Source organism: Talpa europaea (assembly GCF_964194135.1).
Source record: "Talpa europaea genome assembly, chromosome: 4".
NCBI lineage: Eukaryota > Metazoa > Chordata > Mammalia > Eulipotyphla > Talpidae > Talpa > Talpa europaea.
The window spans coordinates 70,806,250-70,827,957 of NC_140070.1; the positions used below are offsets into that span (position 1 = coordinate 70,806,250).

At 39.8% G+C, this 21,708-nt stretch overlaps 1 protein-coding gene across 1 annotated transcript in view; it reads left to right on the forward strand.

The window, feature by feature from the left end:
* Positions 1-850: 850 nt before the first annotated feature.
* Positions 851-21,708, forward strand: part of LRRIQ4 (leucine rich repeats and IQ motif containing 4) — a gene marked incomplete at both ends in the record, with an annotated part of 30,824 nt that continues 9,966 nt past the window's right edge. Inside the window, 4 exons of the mRNA XM_084232629.1 lie at positions 851-1,870; positions 15,127-15,300; positions 17,816-17,954; positions 19,898-20,094. Of these exons, the coding sequence (XP_084088755.1) occupies positions 851-1,870; positions 15,127-15,300; positions 17,816-17,954; positions 19,898-20,094 (1,530 nt within the window). The remainder of the gene's footprint in view (positions 1,871-15,126; positions 15,301-17,815; positions 17,955-19,897; positions 20,095-21,708) is intronic.

Sequence of the window (21,708 nt, forward strand, 5' to 3'; positions counted from 1 at the left end):
TCTTTCTGGGCCCATGAGTTTATTGGTGGGTGATGAGGCTCCTGAGGCCTCCTTCCACCTGAGGGCTTGGGGTACCAAGAGGCCCTCAATGTAGGGACCAGTCCTATGAGGATCCCTTGGATGTCTTTCCCTTTGGTAAGTGTGACCAGTTAAATGGTCCCGCCAGTCTCCAGGAGGGGGGAGGAGGGACGCACCTCAACAAAGGGGCCCGCACTCAGTGCTGCCGTGTGTCTGCTCCAAGGCCCCGTTTGCCCACCTGTCTTTGTCAGGAGCTCTCAGATGTCTCAGGATTCTCCAGTATCTGATCTCCATTTCACATTTTCTGCTTGATGATGTGGGCCAGCTTTGTGGGTGGGGGAAGGGAGAAGAATTCCGATGGTTTTCTATCTCTTCCCTTCCCCTGTGGTTCCAATTTTCCTCTATGTTTGGGTGAATCACCAGCATCACCCAGTTTCTCTAACTCATCTGGGTCCTCCCAGGAACTCGCCGTTATTTCTCCATATCAATTGTTTTTATGGGAGAACTTTATCCAACATCTCTTCACCACAATTTGATCTCCTCTCTCTGAAATAGTCATTTTTTAAAAAAACAAGTTAAGCTATCTTTTTTTTCCCATGTGAATCAACCTGTTTGAATGGTTGTAGGAGAAAGAGGAAACTACACTTTAATTCTCCCAGAATAAAGCACAAAAGCCTACATTTTATGTTGTGACATAATTTCAAGCACCAAATTTAATCAACTAAATTTAAATTCTCTCTTAAGAATACCAAGTCTGGTGGCAGGTAGATTCTGACTTTTCTTTCTTTTCACAATATTTCAGATTTTGAATATACCAACTTTGCACGAAAGTATGTCATATGATGCAACAATACCAGTGGAATGGTCTTCTGAATTTCATCAGTGGAATCCACAACAGGTCTCTGATAGAATATTTTTCATTGATGCTTCTAATCTGAATTTTACTACCATTCCCTTGGAGATCTTAATATTAAAAGAATTGGAAGAAGTGCATCTGGAAAATAACCAGATTGAAGAAATTCCCCAGGGTATTCAGCATTTAAAGAATATTAGAATCCTGTATCTCAACAGGAACAAGCTGAGGAAGCTGTGTCCGGAGCTGGGGAAGCTGAGATGCCTGGAGGGCTTGGACCTGAGCCACAATCCCCTCCAGCCTGCCTCCCTGCAGGTCCTCAGCAACATTCGTACCTTGAGGGAGCTCCGGCTCTACCACATTGACCTGAAGGAGCTCCCCAGTGTCCTCTGCAAATCCCTTCACCATCTCGAGCTGTTAGGACTAAGTGGAAACTACCTGAAAGCTCTGCCCCAGGAAATAGTAAACCAGACCAAGCTCAGGGAGATCTACCTGAAGCAAAACCAATTTGAAGTTTTCCCTCTGGAGCTCTGTCTCCTCTCCAACCTGGAGACCATTGACTTGGATGAGAACAAGCTGACTGTCATCCCAGAAGAGATGGGGGAGCTCAGAGGGCTGCAGAAGTTCTTTGTGGCTCGGAACAACCTTCCTTTTCTACCCGACTCTCTGTGCAGATGTAAGTGCCTGTCGGTGCTGGATTTCTCCTACAACCTCCTCCACTCCATTCCGCAGAGCTTCCTCGAGCTCACGGAGATGACGGAGATCTCCCTGAGTGGGAACCGCCTGCAGAAGCTGCCGCGCTTCATGGGCAGGTGGACCTCGCTGCGCCTGCTCTACCTGCATGACAACAGTCTGCAGAAACTGCCGCGCTCCTTCCGGCGGCTGTGCAACCTGCGCTTCCTGGATCTCAGTCAGAACCTGCTGGAGCGCTGTCCAGACCTGATCTGTACTCTGAAGAACCTGGAGGTCTTGGCTCTGGATGATAACAAACTGTGCCAGGTACTGCTTCCCTCCTTGGTTGTCACTGCGCTCCCCTGCAGGGCCCTTCCCGCCCTAAGTGGGTGTAATTCTGTGTCTAAACATCAGTAAATTTGAACTGGCTTTACAGGCTAAGATGCAGGGTTAGCAAATATATCCAACAAGGTGATAATTTATATTACTTCCCCCACTAAAATACCAATAATGATCATAAATAGTAGCTAATGTTTATTTAGATTATGTGTCAGCCACAGGGCTGTTTTACATGGACTGTCTCATTGAAACCTCATGTAGAGGAGGAAAAATTCCCCTTCGGCCTCTTTGGGTCTCTGGCTGGACCTAAGAATTCAACTGACATCAGACAATCAGGAGAAATCATATGAATTTTAATGAATTTTTACATATACATGGGCACCTTGGGTAAAAAATGGAGAGCTGAAGAAGTCACCAGAGCAGGAAGCTTTTGTACCTTTTATTTTTTTTAAATAATAAATTTTATTTTTATATTCCCCATACAATTGCAACCCCCCCCCATTCTGACCCCAATCCCTCCCCTCTAGCCCCTCACCCCCCAAAAAGTGTCTCTGGTTCATAGTTTTTGTTGATTTTGATTTTCGCTTTCTTATAGTTATTCATTTTTCTGGTCCCTTATTTAAGTTTTCTAGATTCCTGCTATGAGTGAGACCATCCGGTATTTTTCTTTTTCTTTTTGGCTTATTTCGCTGAGCATGATCCCTTCCAGCGCCATCCATGTTGCTGCAAATTGCATGTGTTTATCTTTTTTGAATGCTGAGTAATATTCCATGGTGTATATGTACCACATCTTCTTGATCCAGTCATCTATTTTTGGGCATTTGGGCTGTTTCCAAAGCTTAGCTATTGTAAACAGTGCTGCTATAAACATAGGGGTGCAGGTGTTCTTTGGAATTGATGTTTCTGTGTCCTTTGGGTAAATACCTAGGAGTGGAATTGCTGGATCATATGGAAGCTCTATGTTTAGTAGGTCCAGAAATCTCCACACAGCTCTCCATAGTGGTTGGACCAGTTTGCACTCCCACCAACAGTGCAGAAGACTTCCTTTTTCTCCACACCCTCGCCAACACTTCTGTACAGCAAAAGAGACAATAACAAAAACAAAGAGAAACCCCACCAACTGGGAGAACATTTTTGCACACAACACTAATGATAAAGGACTGATCACAAAAATCTGCAAAGAGCTGATGAGACTCAACAACAGCAAAGAAAATAATCCCGTCAAAAAATGGTCAGAAGAGCTAAAAAGAAACTTCTCTGAAGAGGAAATGCAAATGGCCAACAGGCATATGAAAAAATGTTCAACATCACTTGTAATCAGGGAAATGCAAATCAAAACTACCATGAGATACCATCTTACACCAGTGAGAATGGCACATATTAAAAAGGCTTTTGTACCTTTTAGACAAAGAAACAATATATTTGTGAAGAATCGACAAGACAAAGGGCTTTGGGCTAGGATTAATACATGATGGAGAGAGAGGTAACTAGGAATCTGTGAATTCATTGAACAGGGTTTCTTTGTAAAGCCTTGTTGGCCCAAATTCCCTGCATCTGGTCAAAAAACTGTCTTCTACCCTGCTGACACAAGGGAGCATGTCCTCACAAGGGAGATGTCCCTCCTGCTTTCAGGAGAACAAAGCAGAGTTGGTGTGCTTCTTGCACTGACTTTAATTCAAAACACTCAGTATGCCAAAGTGGCATAATTTTGGGTAACATTCTGAACACCTCACTCACACCTTTCCAACGTGGTTAATATTGTCTTCAATGATATATGAGGAAAATGGAACCCAGGGAGCTTAACTAACTTGTCATAACCACAAGCCTGTAAATTATAGAGCCCAGTTCCTTCTTAGAGCTGCTGGGATTCAGGGTCTTTATTATTTTTTTTAATAATTACTTTTTAAAATTTTTTGCATCATTCATTTTTAAACAATATTTGCTTCCCTCCACCCCCTCAGGTGTAGTCCCCGTAGAGTTTCCTTCACCAATGCACCTGTGCACCATCACCTCAGTCCCCTGTGCTCCTCCCTCTCTCCCTCTGATCCCTCTCCTGCCTCCTCCCCTGTAGTATGTCTCTGATTTGTAATTGTCTGTTTTTGCTTTGTTGTGTTTTGTACTGTTATTATTTTTTTACACTGATGTCTTATTTGGTTCCCCTATATTCCTGCTATAAGTGAAACCATCTGATATTTTTCTTTTTCTTCTGGCTTATTTCACTGAGCATAATTCCTTCTAACTCTCCTACATTGCTGGTGGGAATGCAAACTGATCCAACCACTATGGAAAACTGCTGGAGTTTCCTCAGTCTACTAAAAATGGAGCTACCATATGACCCGGCAATTCCACTCCTGGGGATCTACCCAAAGGACAAAAAAACATTGATTGAAAATACCACCTGTATCCCTATGTCTATTGCAGCACTATTTACAACAGGTAAAACCTGGAAACAACCCAAATGCCCAAAAACAGGTGACTGGATCAAGAAGATGTGATATATATACACAATGGAATATTATTCAGTGATCAAAAAAGATAAACTCATGCCATTTGCAGCAACATGGATGGAGCTAGAAGGAATTATGTTCAGTGAAATAAGTCAGGGTCTTTATTCTTAACAAAGATCCCCTAACAAGTTTTCTTAAACAACAGCTTTTTTTTTCTGCTACGTACAACTTAATGTTCTGTTCCTGGGAAACTACAAAAGCCAGATTTTTCTCTGGGGACACTGTCACATGTGTGCAGAGTAGGATATTCAAAAACGTTCATGATAGGGTTGTTGATAATCAGGTCTATGGGAGACCATCTAAATGTCAGTCAGTAGAGGAATGAGTAAATTGTGCTATGTTCATGAACTAGAAAACTATATAATAATTTAAGTGAACTGGAGCAATATGTGCTAAAGTAGACAGACCTCAAATTTGTGGTGTTTAGAGGGGTCAAAACTTGGGGGGGGGATGACTTGCCATTTTAGAACGGGGATCTTTACCTTTGCATCTGTCACCACTAAGACTTCTTGGAACTGGAAAAGGGCTGCCCCACAGTCAGAGGTGAGTTGAAAAGCCCCCACATGCCGGGCCCTGTCTGGCCCCCAGATGGAACCAGAGGGGAATCCAGCCACTGCCAGGACAGACCACGGGCACAGGGAAGTGCTCTTCTGACTCGCCATTTTAGAATAGGGATCTTTGCCTCCAGAACCCATGGAGATTGTGTGGAATTGGGAAAGGGCCGCCCCCACAGCCAGAGGTGAGCTGAAGACCCCTGCAAGCCAGGACCTGTCAGGAAGGGAGTCGGAGCCCAGAGGGGGATCCAGCGATTTGGAGACGCTGGGATATCCAGCCACCCCACCTCCAGGGTAGTCTGTGGGACCTCATGACACACCTTTGGAATTAAACTAATACAGAAGGAGGAGATATTCTGTGACAGCAACCATTAACATAGTCATAGTACCACTGCTCTACTGGACTTCTGGCATAATAGTATTTGACTCAATTGGACCACCAGTTTCAAACATCCCAGAAAAAGCACACCAAAAAGATGCCAGCCAGTACCAGTGACACAGTGTTCCAATGCATTGGACAAATTAGAAAACAAGCAGCAGGGAGAAGAAAAACTACAAGCAACGAAGCAAATCCTCGGGAAAAGACACATCACAAAAAGAAAATCACCTACTAGATTGCAACAACAGTGACTTGGAAGAACTTCTGAGTCTTCCAGAAAGAGAATTTAAAATTGCTATGATTAAAAAACTGGCAGAAGTCATAAAGGAAAACAATCATAAGGGGGAAAAAATCAACAATCAGAAGAATGAAATTGAGTCCTTAAAGAGAAAAATGAAAGAAATGCAGTAGATCAAAGCATTAATGGAGGACCTAAAGAACTCTGGGAAAAGCAGTGATAGCAGAATAGATGAAACAGAAGAACAAATAAGTACTCTCGAAGACAGAAATAAAAAGAACCAAACAGAAAAGGAAAGAGAAGTACAAATGAAAAAGAATGAAGACTTTGGGAACTATCTGACTCCATGAGGAAAGGAAGGAAAGGAGAGAGACATAGGAACAGAGAAAATATTCAAGGAAATAATTAAAGACAACTTCCCAAACATGAAGAAGGAGTTGAAAATAGACATATAAGAAGCAAGAAGAACACCAAACTTCCATGATGAAAGGAAAAATACAGCAAGACACTAATAGTAAAGCTCCAAACAATCCAAAACAAGGAAAAAATAATGAAGCTGACAAGAGGGGAGAAACAGATAACATACAAAGGAAAACTAATCAGGCTGACATCAGACTTCTCTGAAGAAACACTACGGGCAAGGAGAAAGTGGAGGGACATAGTCAACAAACTCCAAGACAACAAATGCCAACCAAAAATCCTCTATCCCACAAAGCTTACCTTCCTCTATGAAGAAAGAATAAGGACCTTCCCAGACAAACAGAAACTCCAGAATTTCATTACGACTGAACCCCCACTCCAAAAAATACTACAAGGAGTCTGAAAACCAGAACCAACAGAGGGATGAATAAGAATGAAACAAGACAAAAAAAAATTTTTTAATTGAAAAAAATAAATAAAACCAGAGAAAAGACAAACAAAATGACAAATACAGATGCTAACATATCAATATTAACTCTAAATGTAAACAGACTAAACTCTTCAATAAAAAGACACAGAGTCACAGGCTGGATTAAGAAACAAAACCCCACCTTTGGCTGTCGCCAGGAAAATGACTTAATTACAAAAGATAAAAATAGACTGAAAGTAAAAGGATGGAACAATCCTACAAGCAAATGGACCAAAAAAGAAGGCAGGAACAGCTATACTAATATCAGATAAAACAGATTTCAAACTCAAAAAGGTAAAAAGAAACCCAGATAGTCACTACATTATGATTCAGGGGACAATACTTCAAGAAGAAATAACACTCATTAACATATACTCACCAAATGAAGGCACACCAAAATACATCAGACAACTATTATCATCCTGAAAACAGATATCAGAGAAAACACGTATGTAGTAGGAGACTTCAGCACACCACTATCAACAATGGATAGATCAATGAGACAAAAAATAAGTAAGGATATTAAAGCTCTAAATAAGGATCTAGAGCTCATGGACTTAAACAATCATCTATAGCACACTAAACCCAAAAAAATCTGAGTACACATTTTTCTCAAGCACACACAGATCATTCTCCAGGATCAATAACAAACTGGGACACAAGACAAACATCAGCAGACACACCAAGATTGAAATCATACCAACTATCTTCTCTGATCATGAAGGCATCAAACTAGAAATAAACCATTAAAAGAAGGGAAGGAACCCTTCTACCTCCTGGAGACTGAAACCCACACTACCGGAACACCACAGGACTAACTAGAACATCAAAGAAGAAATTAAAAAATACTTTGAATTCAACGACAAGGAGGACATCAATTTCCTAAATGTATGGGATGAAACAAAAGCAGTAACACGAGGAAAATATACAGCAATAGAGGCTCACATCAAAAAACAAGAAAGAACTCAAAGAAACAACATAATCTCACAGCTCGAAGAACTAGAAAAAGAGCACCAAAAAACCCTAAAACCAGTAGAAGAAAGAAAATAATAAAAATCAAATCAGAAATAAATGAAATCGAAACTAAAAAAAAACCCAAAAGATCAATGAAACCAAAAGGTGGTTCTTCGAAAAAATAAACAAAATAGACAAACCCTTAGCCAGGCACACAAAGGAAAAAAACGGGAGAAAGCACAAATAAATAGGATCACAAATGAAAGAGGAGAAATCACAACAGACACAGCAGTAATCAAACAATAATCAGAAGCTACTATGAACAGTTATAGGCAAACAAGTTAAATAATCTAGAAGAGATGGACAAATTCCTACAACTTTACAGTCACCCAAAGCTAGATAAAGAAGAAATAGAACACCTGAACAGACCAATTATAAGCAGTGAAATTGAAATGGTAATCAAAACCCTCCCCCAAAACAAAAGCCCAGGACCAGATGGATTTACAAATGAATTCTGCCAAACATTCAGAAACAAACTAGTGCCTGTCCTTCACAAACTCTTCCAAAAAATTGAGAAGGAAGGGATAATACCAAACATGTTCTATGAAGCCAACATTACACTAATACCAAAACCGAACAAGGACAACACACAAAAAGAAAACTGCAGGCCAATCACTCTAATGAACACTGATGCAAAAATCCTCAATAAAATTTTAGCTATCAGAATCCAACAATGTATCCATAAGATAATTCACCACAACCAAGTAGGATTTATTCCAGGGACACAAGGATGTTTCAACATCTGAAAATCAATCAATGTAATCCAACACAAAAACAAAAAGAAATTAAAAAACCATATGATAATATCGATAGATGATGAGAAAGCTTTCAACAAAGTACAACAACCATTTATTATAAAGGCCCTTGAAATTCTCAGGATACAACGAACATACCTCAACATCATAAAGGCCATATATGACAAGCCCATAGCCAATATCATTCTCAATGGTGAAAAGTTGAAAGCATTTCCATGAAGGTCTGGAACAAGACAAGGATGTCCACTCTCACCACTGCTTTTCAATATAATACTGGAAGTCCTAGCCAGGGCAATAAGACAAGAGAAAGACATACAAGTAATCCAAATAGGGAAGGAAACAGTCAAACTATCACTATTCGCAGATGATATGATAATGTACATAGAGAACCCCAAAAGCTTCACAGAAAAACTAATCAAACTAATCAATCAGTTTAGTAAAGTGGCAGGATACAAAAATCAACACACAAAAATCAGTAGCCTCCTATACACAATCAATCTGAAGAAGAAAAAATCAAGAAAACCATCCCTTTTATAATTGAAACAAAAAAATATCAAATACTTGGGAATAAATCTAACAAAAGAGGTAAAGGGCCTATACAAACTATAAGACATTGTTAAAAGAAATAGAAGAAGACACAAAGAAATGGAAAGATAGCCCCTGCTCATGGATTGGAAGAATTAAGTTTATCAAAATGGCCATCCTACCAAAAGCAATTTACAGATTCAATGCTATTCCAATAAAAATTTCAATGACATTCTTCAAAGAAATAGAACAAATATTGATGAAATTCATATGGAGCCACCAAAAGCCCCGAATAGACAAAGCTCTCCTGAAAAAAAGAAAGAAGGGAATGGAGGCATCACACGTCCAGACTTCAAACTATACTACGAAGCCATAATCATCAAAACTGCATGGTATTGGAACAAGAACAGACACACAGACCAATGGAACCCAATAGAAAATCCAGAAATAAACCCACAGATTTACAGTCAACTAATCTTTGACAAAGGAGAAAAGAATATGCAATGGAGCAAAGAAAGCATTTATTGTTCAATAAATGGTGCTGGAAACCTGGATCACTACATGCAAAAGAATGAAGTTTGGCGACTACCTCACATCATGCACAAAAACCAACTCAAAATGGATTAAAGAATTAGACATAAGACCTGAAACCATAAAATATATACAAGGAAATATAGGCGAAACACTACATGACATACACCTCAGTAACATCTTTAAAGACTCATCACCCAAGGCAATGACAGTGAAGGCAAAGATAAGCAGCTGGGACTTCATCAAATTAAAGAGCTTCTGCACAGCAAAAGGCAGTAACCAAAACAAAGAGATACCCCACGACTGAGAGAAATTTTTTGCACACAACACTAACAATAAAGGACTGATCACAAAAATCTACAAAGAGTTGATGAGACTCAACAAAAGCAAAGTAAGTAATCCAGTCAAAAAATGGGCAGAAGAGCTAAAAAGGAACTTCTCCGAAGAGGAAATGCAAATGGCCAACAGGCATATGAAAAAAATGTTCAGCATCACTTATAATCAGAGGAATGCAAATCAAAACTACAATGTGATACCATCTTACACCAGTGAGAATGGTACATATTAAAAAAAAAAAAAACAACTAGCAACAACAAATATTGGCAAGGATGTAGAGAAAAAGGAACTCCCCTGCATTGCTGGTGGGAGTGCCAGCTGGTCCATCCACTACGGAAAGCTGTGTGGAGATTCCTTAACCTGCTAAAGATGGAGCTTCCATATGATCCAGCAATTCCACTCCTAGGTATTTATCGAAAGGACACAGAATCATTAATTCAAAAGGGCACCTGCAACTCTATGTTTATAGCAGTACTATTTATAATAGGCAAACTATTGAAACAACCCAAATGCCCAAAAATAGATGACTGGATCAAGAAGATGTGGTACATATACACCATGGAATATTACTCAGCAATCAAAAAAGATAAACTCATGCAATTTGCAGCAGCATGGATGGAGCTAGAAGGGATCATACTCAGCGAAATAAGCCAGAAAGAAAAAGAAAAATACCGGATGGTCTCACTCATAGCAGGAATTTAGAAAACTTAAATAAGGAACCAGGAGAAAGACTAACTATAATAAAGTAAAAATCAAAATCAACAAGCAACTATAAGCCAGAGTACACTACGGGCAGGGGGAGGAATTATGCTCAAAATAAGGGGGGTGGGAATTGTACAGGGACTATAACCAAGATGAAAATGCATACATTGTGCAAAAATGAAAAATGATGTAAAAAATTTATAAAATAAAATAAAAAATAAAATAAAAGGGAGGGGAGAGTACAAGGGACTGTGGTGATGTGGTACAGGAAGAACTATGGGGACTACACTTGAGGGGAGAAATCAAATATTGTCCAAAAATGAACTACAATGTAAGGAAATAAATAAATAGAAAGTCGTGATGCTTATTAAGAAGTAAGAAACCAAATAAAACTTTAAGATACCATTTGTTAATTTTCAGTCACACCAAATTACATATATATACACATAAGGCATAGATATTTATATATGTAATAAAATATAAAAATATGAACAGGAAATAATTGCTATATTCTCGATAGTGGCTGCCTAGGGAAGAGGGTGGAGTCAAGGAAATGAGGAAAAGATCATAGCAGAACCCAACTTTAATGGCAGGATTTCATTTTGTTTATTAACAAGAGATTTCTGTGGTGGGTACTTATTTGTTATTTTTTAATATTTGAAAATTGAAAAGAACAATGTTCTGTAAAAAGCAAAGGACAGGTATAGAGGGATGGAAAGGGAGATTTGAGTATTTCCTGCCATAGACTTCAGTCTCATGTGTTCACCCTACATTATAAAGGTCCTCAACCTTAAAGGTGCATGCTTTTTCCCTTTTACTCAGTTTTCAACTACTAGAAGCTTGGGGGATTTTTTTTTGTGTTTTTTTTTTTGTTTGTTTGTTTTTGTTTGTTTTTGCTAATTGTTACAGGGTTTTAGAACTGCCTATGAGGAAGGTAAATGCTTTTATGGTAACTTTAAGATTTAAAAAAGAATCCAGGACTTACTCTACTGAGGCAGCAACCTATCTTGTAGTATTTTTTTTAAAGACTTATTTATTCATGCATACAAAAACCGGGGTGCAGGCAAGATGCACGGGAGGGTGAGAGGATTCATCAGAGACAGAGTGGGGAAGAGAACAGGCAGACGACTGAAATACACTGCTGAGGGGAACAGCGGGCGAGACAGGAGAGGTCTGCTGCGCCATGTGTGTATCTCCCTGGCCAACCGGAATCGAACCTGCACTGCAGAGATTGTGGACAGCTTCACAGCACTGTGCTCAACCACCTGCGCCACTAGGGGAGTCCCCTATTTTGCAGTATATTAGAGGTTCCATAAGAGGTCTTCTATCCATCCCCCCAACTTTTCCTGCTGCAAGAAACTCCTTTAAGAGTGGCCAGAGTTTCTGGTGAATTCTCTCACCCTCCTGCGCTTCTGACTGTACCCAGTGCTTGTATAAATAAATTAATAAATCTTTTTTAAAAAAAAAAGAGTGGCCAGAGTCTATCATTCCACAGTTGGAATGAAAAGTCTCAAAATATAATATGCCCTTGGTTAGGAAAACACATTGACTTCATTCTTACCGAATCATAAATTACACCTAATCCTTGCCTGTGAGATATTTTGAGAAATCTGGGTAGGGAGAGGGTAACTCACAGACTGCTTGTTACCAGAGACAAGCCTACCCCAATGCAGTAGTCACCCCCATCCCTCAGGGATAGGTTCCAAGCTTCACAGGAAACATATGGTGTTTTCTCCTTTTGTTACGGAAGGATTCAGTCAGGTACCTAGGCAGTGCTCAAAGAGGAGAAGGGAAGCTATTGACGCAGGTGGGCCCAAAGGAAATCTTTCTCCAAAGTCTGAGCCCCCAGAAATTAGTCAAGGACTGTATTTATTGTCTCAGCAGGGGTACACTTGCAATCTGAAAGCAAACGGAGTACAGAAGCAGGAGATTTCTAAGTGGTTATCTAGGGTGCATAAGTCAGGTGTGTGGCCTCTGTGGCCTTGAGAATGTTTATCGGTTTCCCTGAAACTTTCAGTCTGCATTGAGGTTTTGTCTTAACATAACTTAAGCTAATTAATAGGTCAGCCTGACTTTTTCTACTGTGATAAAATTTAATTTATGAATTAGACAGTAAGAGTTAACTACAGTAAGGAATAACAAAATGGAATTACTGTAACAATATACTCTACAAAAATTATATAAGTGTGGCATCTCTCTCTCTCTCTCTCTAAATATCTTATTGTTTATAATTTTTAGGCTGTGGTTGACTGTAGATAAATGTCACCATAGCAAGTGAAACTGCAGGTTAGAAGGAGTACCATACTGAATCTTACCTCAAGACAAATCACACCGAAAGCCGCACAGGAAAACCCCTATGTACCATACTTATTATTTTCAGTTCTTAAGATAGCATGTGTTTTTGTCACCCCTTTTTATTTTTTTTAAAGATTTATTTATTTATACAAGAACTGGGGTACAGGCCTCCCTGGTGGCGCAGCGGTTGAGCGCTGGGTTGCGAAGCTGCCCGCAGCCTCTGCAGTGCTGGTTCGATCCCCGGCTGCTCCCCGGCCACCAGAGGAGGGTCCCACATGGTGCGCAGACCTCTCCTGCCGCCCGCTGCTCCCCTCAGCAGTGTACTTCGGTCCTTCTACCTGTTCTGCTCCCCGCTCTGGCTCTGGTGAATTCTCTCACCCTCCCGCGCATCTGACTGTACCCAGTGCTTGTATAAATAAATCTTAAAAAAAAAATTTAAAAAGATTTAAAAAAATCGTTAAAAAAAAAGAACTGGGGTACAGGCCAGATGCATGGGAGAGTGAGAGGAGTCACCAGGGATAGAGTGGGGAACAGAACAGGCTGACTGACGAAATACACTGCTGAGGGGAGTAGTTGGCGCGACAGGAGAGGTCTGCCGCACCATGTGAGACCTTCTCCGGCCATCAGGGATTGAACCGGCGCTGCAGAGGCTGCTGACAGCTTCACAGCGCTGCGCTCAACCTCCAACGCCACCAGGGGACGTCCTTTGTCATCCCTTTTAAATGCCTTTTTATGGTAACCACTGCAGTAACCTCCCACAGTATTTCTCTCTATACACCATATGGCCTTTAAACCAGCTCCTTCTCTCTTCCACCTCAAAGATTTATCTGATAGGTTCCTGACTCTTGAAGCCAGTAGTCTTTTCTTGCCTAGCTAGGTGCAAAAAATAGCTGACTTTCAATGTGCTTCTAGATAGGTTGTATTTGTGTGGAACATTTCTACTAAGGGAGAAAATTCAAACTCCAGTGACTATAGCTAGTTATAGTGTCAACAATAATCATATTCATTTGTGCTCTTTAATACAACTATGATGGATTTAATTATTGGGTAATTATTAATTAGATAATAATACTGAAAAAAAATCTTGAAACAGTCAATGTGCTTTGAAAAAAAAGAAAAGCTAACCTATGAGTAATATAAAGAGCAATGAAAGTGAAGTACTAATTTTGAATGACATGGTAGATTGAAAAATCATTTCTATGATTTTGGACTGCACTGAACGTGTTGGAAGGATCTAATTGTCTGATGAAGAGTTCTGAAATAAGCTAGAAAGAAAACATAGAGATCAGTTTCACTGGAGATTGACTTGTCTTGTTTTTTTCAAGTCGGTAAATAAAATTATAAACATTTTATAGTAGGTATAGGAAAGTGAGCTCTTACAATAAAGAGAAAAAAAGTATCTTATGGAAGATACCAAGTTTTGAAAATTTTCTCCAAGTCGTCCTTCTGGTTGACTTATTTATCTATAATCTATCCCACCCATCTATGGAGAGGTCCCTGAGCTGAGTCTAATCATTCTCATACAAAGCAGGATGGCTGATTAGAAAAGGGTGGGAGGAAAGCTGAGGGCCACTGCAGGGAACTGCAAGGAAGGATTTCTCAGTAAGGAATAAAGCTAGATCATGGCTCCAAGTAAGTTAAGAAGTTATTGAGATATATAGCTGGCCTTTTTTCCTACAAGAAAATAGATGTCTCTGTGATTTAATCAATAAAGTGTGTCACATATTTAAGAGTGAGAGTTTTTTTTTTTTTTTTTTTTTCATGCGGATCCAGAGAGACAGAAACACATCATGGGTGGAAATAATAGTGGTGCAACATTTTGTCGTTGTTGTTATTGTTGCATTGACAAAGGAAGGAAGTCGGATGATTAGAAGTATCAGTTCAAGGTTATGAATTTTTCACTCCAGGAAGTGGTGTTTAATATGGCCCAGGTGCTACCACATATTCACACACAGAAGGTCTCTTTAAGGCCTTCCAGCCCTAAGTCTGGGAGACTGAAGTTTCTCCCTAATTCCTGAAGAGGGCGTATAAGCCCTGACATTTCACAAGCAGGCAGAACCTGACAAGGTGTAGTCATAATATTCTGCATTGTTTGCTTCCAACTGAGATTACAACTGAAATATCAAAATTGCAGAATTAAAGCCTAAATTGATCACTTCCAGTAATTAAATTAATTATAATGTGATCATGGCAATATTACAGTAACTTTTTTACTTTTTCTTTCAGTAGTATCCAGCATTTACTGAAATACAGTTGAAAAATTTACAAAATGTAGGTGAAAAAGTCCAATTTAAAGCAGTGGATAAATGTGAAAAGTGAAAAGGCTCAGGAGAAAAGTGAAAGTGCAGATTTTAGAACTACAATTGAAGGCACTTTATGTGGAAATATTTGTGTAAACATTTCATTAGTAGGAATTGCTAAATTACCCTCCTTTGTGCTTAAGGGCCTGCCTCATTAAAAAAAAAATTCTACTGTGAAAAATAATCTTGACTTAAAACATCTCTTTGGAATACTTCTAGTTACCTTCAGACTTTGGCTCACTTTCAAAACTGAAGATTCTTGGACTAACTGGAAATCAGTTCTTTTCATTTCCAGAAGAAATCTTTTCCTTACAGTCTTTAGAGAAATTGTACCTTGGGCAAGATCATGGAGTCAAACTCACCTGTATATCAGAGCACATTGGAAAACTACAGGTAAGCCTCCCCAAATGAGCAGGCAAAGAAATGCATGCCCACTGATTTCCTGAAGTTGACTGATAGTGAGAAGATGGTGTGTCCCTGCAGGTTGCAAGTGGAATCTTCCATACTAGATTCCCAAACAAGCAGTCATTATGATACTTTTAGGCTTCCACTGTCTTACAGAACCAAAAACCACAGAACCCCCAAAACCATACCTTAGTAAAATTTTATTGTGGTTCCTATTGGATATGGCGTGCCATTCTCCTTTCTACTATGTGGCTTGCGTGTTTTATTTGCAGAGATTGATTCATCCATACTTCTTTCCACTTGATTTCTACTTGTAAAGAATAGCCCCTGGAAACTCTGCTATATTAAAGTTAAAGAATCGTACAGGTGACGTGGGTAGGATTCTGCATTTTTTTTTTTTAAGATTTATTTTTATTTATTTATACAAGCACTGGGTACAGTCAGAAGCGCGGGAGGGTGAGAGAATTCACCAGAGCCAGAGCAGGGAGCAGAGCAGGCAGAAGGACCGAAGCACACTGCTGAGGGGAGCAGCGGGTGGCAGGAGAGGTCTGCGCACCATGTGGGACCCTCCTCCGGTGGCCGGGGAGCAGCCGGGGATCGAACCGGCGCTGCAGAGGCTGCGGGCAGCTTCACAACCCAGCGCTCAACCGCTGCGCCACCGGGGAGGCCCGGATTCTGCATTTTGGATGGGGCAATGTGACATGCCCCCCTGCATGGTGGCAGGCAAGTCATGATTGATTTAGCGCTTGCACTAGGTTCATGCTGAGGACCGGCCTACTGTACTGTGCTTAAGTCTTAGTAAAGCAACAACATAACTTCATCCAAATTAGCCATACTCTGGCATTTTAGTGCAAGCATACTTCAACTAATTGTTATTTTTGCACATTCTTGGTACTGCACTATTAATAACGGTACGGTAGATGTGGGCCATTTCACAACCCCTGGTCATGGCACTGAGCATGTGTAGCAGAGGTACCTCTCCCCTGAGACATAAGGGTCTTATCCTAATTCTCCCATCTTTTGTCCTGGCTTCACAGAACTCCTTTCATCACTGTGCTCCTTGACATGCCATGACACTCTTTCAAAATCATAGGGTAAAATGCAAACATTAAGTTTTTGCCCAGAGAGTTTAAAAATAGTTAATCCATTATCTGTACATTTTGGCTACACCCACATGGCTGAAGTGGAATTGATATTTGAGGAAAAATTCTATAGCAACTACCACAGAGAACTAGTTTTTGCAAGGGAACAAATGGCATGTAGTTGAACAATCCAAATGTCTTGCCCATAAATTCTTTTTTTGAAAGTTTTATTTATTTATACAAAAACTGGGTTACAGGCCAGATGTGGGGGACGGTGAGGGGATTCACCAGAGACAGAGCAGGGAACAGAACAGGAAAACTGACTGAAATACACTGTTGAGGGGAGCAGCAGGTGAGACAGGAGAGGTCTGTTGCAACATATGGGTATCTCCCTGACCAGCAGGGATAGAACCGGCACTGCAGAGGCTGCGGACAGCTTCACAGCGCTGAGCTCAACTGCCTGCGCCACTGGGGAGGCCCCATAAAATTCTTATGAAGCAAATAAATAGTAGACTCCCAGTTTTCCTTTCCCCTGCGTGAATCAGGAACCACATCTAATGACTTTACTCAACATTTGATTTTTTTTTTTGATGCTGGTCCTTTATTTTTTATATATTTTTTTTATTTTATGTATTTTTTACATGGGTCTTCATTTTTGTACAATGTATGTTTTCTCATCTCGGTTATAATCCCTCCGAAATTCCCACCACCAATTCACCCATGTACCATCACCGTAGTCCCTTGTGCTTTTCCCACCCCTGTTTTGATCCTACTCCCTTCTCCCTTCCTGTAGAATGTCTCTGGTTTATAGTTGTTTGTTGATTTTGATTTTCACTTTATTATAATTTCTTCCCTCCCCCACCCCTTATTTGGATCCTCTACATTTTTCCTATAAGTGAGACCATCAAGTATTTTTCTTTTTCTTTCTGGCTTATTTCACTGAGTATGATCCCTTCCAGCTCCATCCATGTTGCTGCAAATGGCATGAGTTTATCTTTTTTGATCGCTGAGTAATATTCCATTGTGTATATGTACCACATCTTCTTGATCCAGTCATCTATTTTGGGGCACTTGGGTTGTTTCCATAGCTTAGCTATTGTAAATAGTGCTGCAACAAACATAGGGTGTAGGAGCCCTTTTGAATTAATGTTTTGTGTCCTTTGGGTAGATACCTAAGAGTGGAATTGCTGGATCATAGGGAAGATTCGTTTTTAGCAGTTTGAGGAACCTCCACACAGATTTCCATAGTGGTTGGACCAGTGTACATTCTGACCAGATGCCGGTCCTTTAAATACGAGTTTGCTTTTATCCCAATGCATAATATCCCCACAGAAAGAGCATGGGAATTCATTGGTGATTCTGGTGATTAACTTATTTTATGTAGGTAAGGATCATTGTAGCATACTCTCATGTTCTTTCAGAATCTTAAAGAACTGCATATAGAGAACAATGATCTGGAGTACCTTCCTGCATCCTTGGGATCAATGCCCAACCTGACAATCCTTGATTGCCACCACAATTTGCTTAGGAAACTTCCAGATGCCATTTGTCATGCACAAGGTAAGGTGTCTTAGCACAGTAAGTCCATGCTTAGTACCATGGATAGGTTCTTGGAAATTACAACTTTAAGATAAATAGTTTATAATGAAACCAATTTTATCATAGGCTAACAAGAGTTAAGTTCCTACAGCATGTCTCTGGTCAAAACTGAGTCTTCTAAATAAAGACTCATATTAAATAAAGACTTCTAATATTAAGTTATAACTTGTATTATTTGGTGTTCCAGACCACTTATTCTGGTCATGGGTGGCTAGAGCTGATCCTGGCTGCTCAGGGCACAAGGAAGGGACCAACCCTAGACAAGATGCCCCTTTTCCCAGGGTGTGCTCACACCCACGCTCACAGCACCCAGATTATGTAGACATGTCGAAGATCCACTGTGTACATCTTGGAGCTGTGCAAAGAACCTGGAGTACCCGGAGAAAAGCCTTGCAGGCATGGGAGAACGTGCAAATGCCACACAATGGCCCCAGAGGGGAATCGGGTGTTTTTTTTTTCTTATCGATATTACAATGAAATGATGTTGAGGGAAATGACATTATTCAAGGACCTGTTGTAGATCTGCGGCCTTCGTAGAGTTTGAGACCAGTATTTCCTACCATGAAGGCTTTCCTGCTTTACTAAATACCAATCTCTGTATTTAGAGAGCTTACCATTACCCCATCACCTCTTTCAAGGGCTCACTAGTAATGTAGGGAAGACCATGTCCCTGATTAATAGAGCTAAGAATCTCACAAACTCAGTAAATCCATATTGAGAATAGAAAAGAAAAGAGTAACTGTTAAGAAAATTAGCATTCATCCATATAGTCATTACACTACTGACAATGATTAACTGACTACCTGCTGTATGCTAGAGTTTGGAGTTAGGATTTCTTGTAGTAACTTTGTATTAGATCACTAAGTCACTAGAATAAAAGGAAAAGTATTATCCAGAGTAGTGAAATCAGCAAAGACTGGTGGTGGTGGGGGGGTGGCTCTTGGATCTACAAGATTGACATTAAAAATCATATATCATATTTAAATACCCAAACATTTTTCACTAATCTAAACCCATTTTGTATTTCAATCCATCCATCCACTTAACAAGTTTTTGTTGAGCTCTTGCTGAGGCCAGAAGTCCAGATAAAAATTATTTTTTTACCTTAGTGTGCTCAATCTTTGGGTTTATAGATATGTTTTTAAACTTTGACTATTCTTTTTTAATGAAAGAAGGATGAAGGAATATGAGTGAAAGCTGTTGCCTACCCACAAGACATTCAGTGATCGCAAGCAGTGGGTAGGTATGCAGTACTTAGTAGTTCTCCTGACCTTAGATTTCTATCCAATCCTTGGTCACTAGAGGAATGTAGCATTCTCAAAATATTTTTAGTATTTAAAGTTTTCCTGTCTCTGATGCATATTTGCACTGGCTCCAGCAAGTCTGAATTTCTCTAAAGAAGATATGAAAAAGAGAGCTTAATTTGCTTCATTAATCTGATGTCTTTTGTTACATGGCACAGCAGGAAACAAATATTGCAAAGTGTGACTAAAAAATGAAAATGCATGCATTGTGCAAAAATGAAAACATGATGTAAGAAATATATAAAATAAAATATAAAAAATGCACATTTTAATTTTGTTTGTTCTTACAGTAAATCAATATATTTTTAAAGATTTATTTATTTATGCATACAAGAGCTGGGGTACAGGCCAGAGATATGGGGGGTGAGAGGATTCACCAGAGACAGAGTGGGGAACAGAACAGGCAGACTGACTGAAATACACTGCTGAGAGGAGCAGCGGAAGAGACAGGAGAGGTCTGCTGCACCATGTGGGTTTCTCCCTGGCAGGCCCGGGATCGAACTCATGCTGCAGAGGCTGCGGATTGCTTCATAGTGCGGTGCTTAACCCCTTGTGCCACTAGGGAGGCCCTAAGTCCATATTTTTAAAAAATCATTTCAGCTTTGAAAGAATTACTTCTTGATGACAACAAGATCACGGATCTTCCAGAGAATTTGGATTCTCTAGTGAATCTGAAAATTCTGACACTGATTGACAATCCCTTGGAAGAACCCCCAATAGAAGTGTGCAGCAAAGGCATCGAGGCCATATGGGCATATCTTAGGGAAAAAAGAGAGAAGAACAAGATGGCAACAAAGGTAAAAGTGACAAAAACTCTTGAGCACACATTCATAGTAGCTTTGGAGACACTTTGGTTAGTGTCAAACACATTACAGATTACCCTGTGGGGCTGCCCCTTGCACACTTATACCTTGTCCTACTTGAAAGTAGGTTTTTACTTTTATATCCCTGGGACTAAGCAAGAGATATTTGAATATCATCCTAGCATTTTTGTCGTTTGTGTTCTTTATCTCTTTATCAGGTAACAAGATAACTGATGGGCAAAATCCCCCAAAACTTTAAATCCCAAAAGGATCTAAAGTTCTTGAACTATTCACTGGAGTGAAAAGTTTGTATAGTTGACCTTGAAACAACACAGGTTTGAACTGCAGGATTCTGCTTATACGAGGATTTTTTTTCTGTCCCCAAGTTCCACATTCAAGGATTCACCCAACCCAGCATGTGGGTTGAATCCTCAGATGTGAAACTGCAGAGACATGGATTTTCCTTTGCTGGCGGTTGGTGCCCCTAAGCCTGGCTTTGTTCACTGGTCAATTGTATTAACAAAGTCATAAGATAAGGCTGAAGATTAAGAAATGAAAACATTTATGGATCAGAGTTCTGGAGACCAGAGTTCTGCTTTGCCACTGACTAGGATCAACAGGATAAAAGTTTTGTAATTCTCTTTGTCCACCAAGTCCATGGTGATGTGAATATCCCAGACAGATAAGGATAACTAGTGTCCCTATTCCCACACCTACTACCCTTACAGTGTACCTTCTACTCTACAGTCAGGCTAATGCTGATAAAACTTAAATGATATCTTGTCACCTCTCTGCTGAAATTGATGATTTTTTGTTGTACTGGAATAAGAGTCAGACTTTGGGCTGCACTACTGTCTATCAATGGCCCTCAGTCACATCAGATTTAACAATATCCCTATTGTGATAAATATTATGTGATACTTCCTTTAATCTTTTGAAATGACATTTATAGATAATATAACTTACCAAAATCCATAATTTTAATAAATGAAAATAATGCCTGAGCTGCATCATAAAAGGGAAAAAAGTAATTTATATTAAAATATCAGTATATATATATATATATTCAGGAACAACTGCACTGGAAGAATGAAAAATGTAACTTTTTGCATAGTTTTTAAAAGCATTTTGAAAAACCATGTGCTCTCTTGCACATTTTTAAATTGATATTTTCAATTTTTTGCCACTAAGTTTAAATCATTGCAAAGAATTTGCTTCCTAAAAAATATTGCCATCTTGAAACAGAACTGTTAAATGTATCCTATGGAACCTAAATGCCTTTCTGACTTGATATAAATTAGTTAATATGAATTTACAGAATACTTGAACAAACTTTTTTTTTAAAGATTTATTTATTATGCATACAAGAGCTGGGTGCTGGCTAGAGGTGCGGGGGTGGGTGAGAGGATTCACCAGAGGCAGAGTGGGGAGCAGAACAGGCAGATGTACTGAAATACACTGCTGAGGGGAGAAGTGGGCGAGTCAGGAGAGGTCTGCTGCGCCATGTGAGTAGCTCCTTGGTTGGCCGGGGATCAAACTCGAGCTGCAGAGGCTGCAGACAGCTTCCCAAGCTGTGTCCCACCCCTTGCGCCACCAGGGAGACCCCAA